General features: G+C 43.8%; 1 protein-coding gene across 1 annotated transcript in view; it reads right to left on the bottom strand.

Moving 5' to 3' along the window:
- PRPH2 (peripherin 2) overlaps window positions 1-2,087 on the bottom strand; it is a 12,436-nt gene extending 10,349 nt beyond the window's left edge. Inside the window, exon 1 of the mRNA XM_008641697.2 lies at window positions 891-2,087. Within this exon, the coding sequence (XP_008639919.1) occupies window positions 891-1,471 (581 nt within the window). The 5' untranslated portion in view covers window positions 1,472-2,087. The remainder of the gene's footprint in view (window positions 1-890) is intronic.
- Window positions 2,088-2,833: the final 746 nt, after the last annotated feature.

Genomic DNA, 2,833 nt, shown 5'->3' on the forward strand with positions numbered 1-2,833 from the left:
CTTTCCCTGGTGCTTAATTTTTTAAAAGGTTGTGGGTATTTATGCCCAATGCTATTTTTTTAATTTCAAAGGCTCATTTTGTTCTCATGTTTATTTTCTGCTTGAGCTTACTGCACCTAACCTGATTTTGAGATTACTGCCTCTTTGGGCACTGACATCAAAGCCATTAAGGTGTTTCTGGTCAACAACCTGGTCTGGTTTGTACAGAAACAATAAACTAGTGCTGGTTTCATGTGAGGTTTTAAAAAATTAGGCACACGAGAGAACTTAAAATACATATGGCTACAAGGGCCACTGTGTAAAGCTAGGAACACCAATAGATGCTCAGTATTACCACAGCACTGAAGCAATCCATTGAGTGAATATAAAAATAAAATTCTAAATCTTAAGGATCTAAAACACATGAGTTATTGGCAAAGTGTTACTGCCTCTATTTATTGCCATGCGGCTGATTAGCTGCCAATATCTAAGTGGAGTTTGAAAAGTGGTATCAACAGTATTTCTCCAGGGAATTCTTTTTTTAGGAAATTAATAAATCACATTGACATCTTCTTAAGGATCAGTAAAGTTCTGATACTTTCCTGTTGATTTTGGGAGTGTGGCTCAAGGTAATGGGTTTATAGAGCAGTAAAAGACGGTAAAAAATATTGTCTGTTTCCATCACATTGAGTAAGAGTGAGAATTGTATTTGGTGCTTTATATTTTATGTTATAGATGAATTTAGAGAAAGTTGCCAGGGGAGGAAGCAATCTAGCTGATGATTTGGGATGCTTTATTACACAAGATCCCATTTTATACAAAGCCCCCTCCAGTCAGTGCCTGTTGGCACTTGAGCATTACACTGATCAAACATCGACATTATGTGACACAAACCCCAGTAAGTCACTTACTCTTTCACTTCTTTGGAGCTGAAGTCCAGATATCTGTTGCTGATCCACTGGATTTCGAACCAATCTTTGTAGCCGTTGTTGCCACAGCACTTGAACTCAATCTGGAGCATGTCGATGGTCTTCTTCATGAAGCACCTTCCGGGGGTGTCCGTGTCCCGGTAGAACTTCATGCCGTTCTTGAGCCCCTGGGCCAGGGTGCTGTCCAGGGAGCCCCGCATGAGAAAGCACATCAGAGCAACGAAGAAAATGAGTATGTTAAAGACGCAGCATAGTGCCAGGTAAGGTTTCAGCAAAGGCTTCCACTTGGCAAATTTAGCGGGATCCAGAGAATCGTAACAAATTTTGCCAGCAAAACCATTGAAGGCGCAGGATAATATACCCATCAATATCAAAGAATTGGGCACAAAGTGGCTTTCAGAATTGTCCATCACTTCGCTTCGCTTCCGGAGCTCAATTTTGAGGAACAATCCCATGCTAAAAACAAGGATTCCAGCAAAGACCGAAAACCAGTTCATGAGCCATAGTCCCTGTGCTAGTTTTACCCGTTTCTTCTGATTGAATTTGACTTTCAGCAGTGCCATCTTTGTAGTGGGAGATGTTGGAAGATTTCACAGCCTGGACCCCTCTTCTCAGCGTAAGCAACTCGAGGAAGAACCATTCAGGCGTCGGAAGAGATCCCGAACGGCTCATCGGGAAGCGAGCTACTGCACAGTCCTTCCATCTTGAAGTCTCCTGTAAGGATTCAAGCAAGTAAAATATTCAAAGGTCCCAATTAACAATTTCACATTAGTGAGAATAATGGGCAATTAGGACCCACAACTATTTCTGGTGGTTTCTTACAAGCAAAGGAGAAACACTCTCAAGGTTTCAAATGATTTGATCTGGATCTGCAAGACGTCATTCTAATACCTTTAATCATTTGATCCAATTTGAAGAAATGTCTGTCAACAGATGAGAGGAGGTAATCCCTCATTTTACTATTTAGTAGATTTGTGCTCTCCTATGATAGGCTGCTGGGCAGAATATGAAACCCCAGAGATATAAAAAGATCTTTGTTGCCAGATGAATATGGAACCTTTAAGGAAAAAGGAAGAGGGCTCTGGATTAAAAAAGGCTGCTTGTATACAAACATACACTTCCCCACCGTGATCCTGATAGATTCATATCTACAGCCAAACCCACGTTCTAGTCCTTATCCTTCTGTGTTGACTTGAGATGACGTCCTGTGGCTTATGCATTCAGAAAGCAGATAAGTGTGTAGTTTACAGTGACCTAAAAAAACTAAGCTTGGCATTTTCTATTTACTTCCAAGGCTTGTACCATCTCTGGGTCTTGGCAGGAGAGGAGGAGAAAGGAAAAGTGCAGAGAAACTCAATAAATAAACCCTGGGCTGAAATCTAGAGATGCTTTTATAAAAAGTGAGCTGGCATGAGCAGCTTACTGGATAATCACCAGGTCAGGGAAGGGAGCAGGGCTGCCCAAGGAGACCCACCAGGGAGGAATTCAACTCAGCAGCTGGAGAAGGACCCTGGGGATGTTGTATCTGAGTGCAAGGGAGCATCCCAGCGGTCGTCAGGCTCTGCTGAAGGACCTGCAGCCAGCTCTGCTTTCATGCTCTAGTGGGCAGAAAGCAGGGTACAAGCCCCTCCTGTGGCCGTGGCCTCCTGCTTGCACCACACAGCTGTTTCAGGCAGGCAGAGGTGCTGGGCTTTCTCCACTGCTTGAGGAGTTCTGCTTGCTTTGAAATACCATCTCCCACTTTCCCCACAGAGGTTTGGAGCTACTGGGAAATTCCTGCACTGGCTCACCCCTGCCACCAGAATGCAAAATTAACCTCAAGCAACCTCCAGCAATGGAAAATTCTCCTGCAGGTGTGTGAGGGCATGGGTCCTAATGCTGCAGGGGAGAAAGGAGCAGCCCCAGAAGAGGGACTGGGAGGATTC

This window comes from Corvus brachyrhynchos, unplaced genomic scaffold, assembly GCF_000691975.1.
Source record: "Corvus brachyrhynchos isolate BGI_N302 unplaced genomic scaffold, ASM69197v1 scaffold258, whole genome shotgun sequence".
Lineage (NCBI taxonomy): Eukaryota > Metazoa > Chordata > Aves > Passeriformes > Corvidae > Corvus > Corvus brachyrhynchos.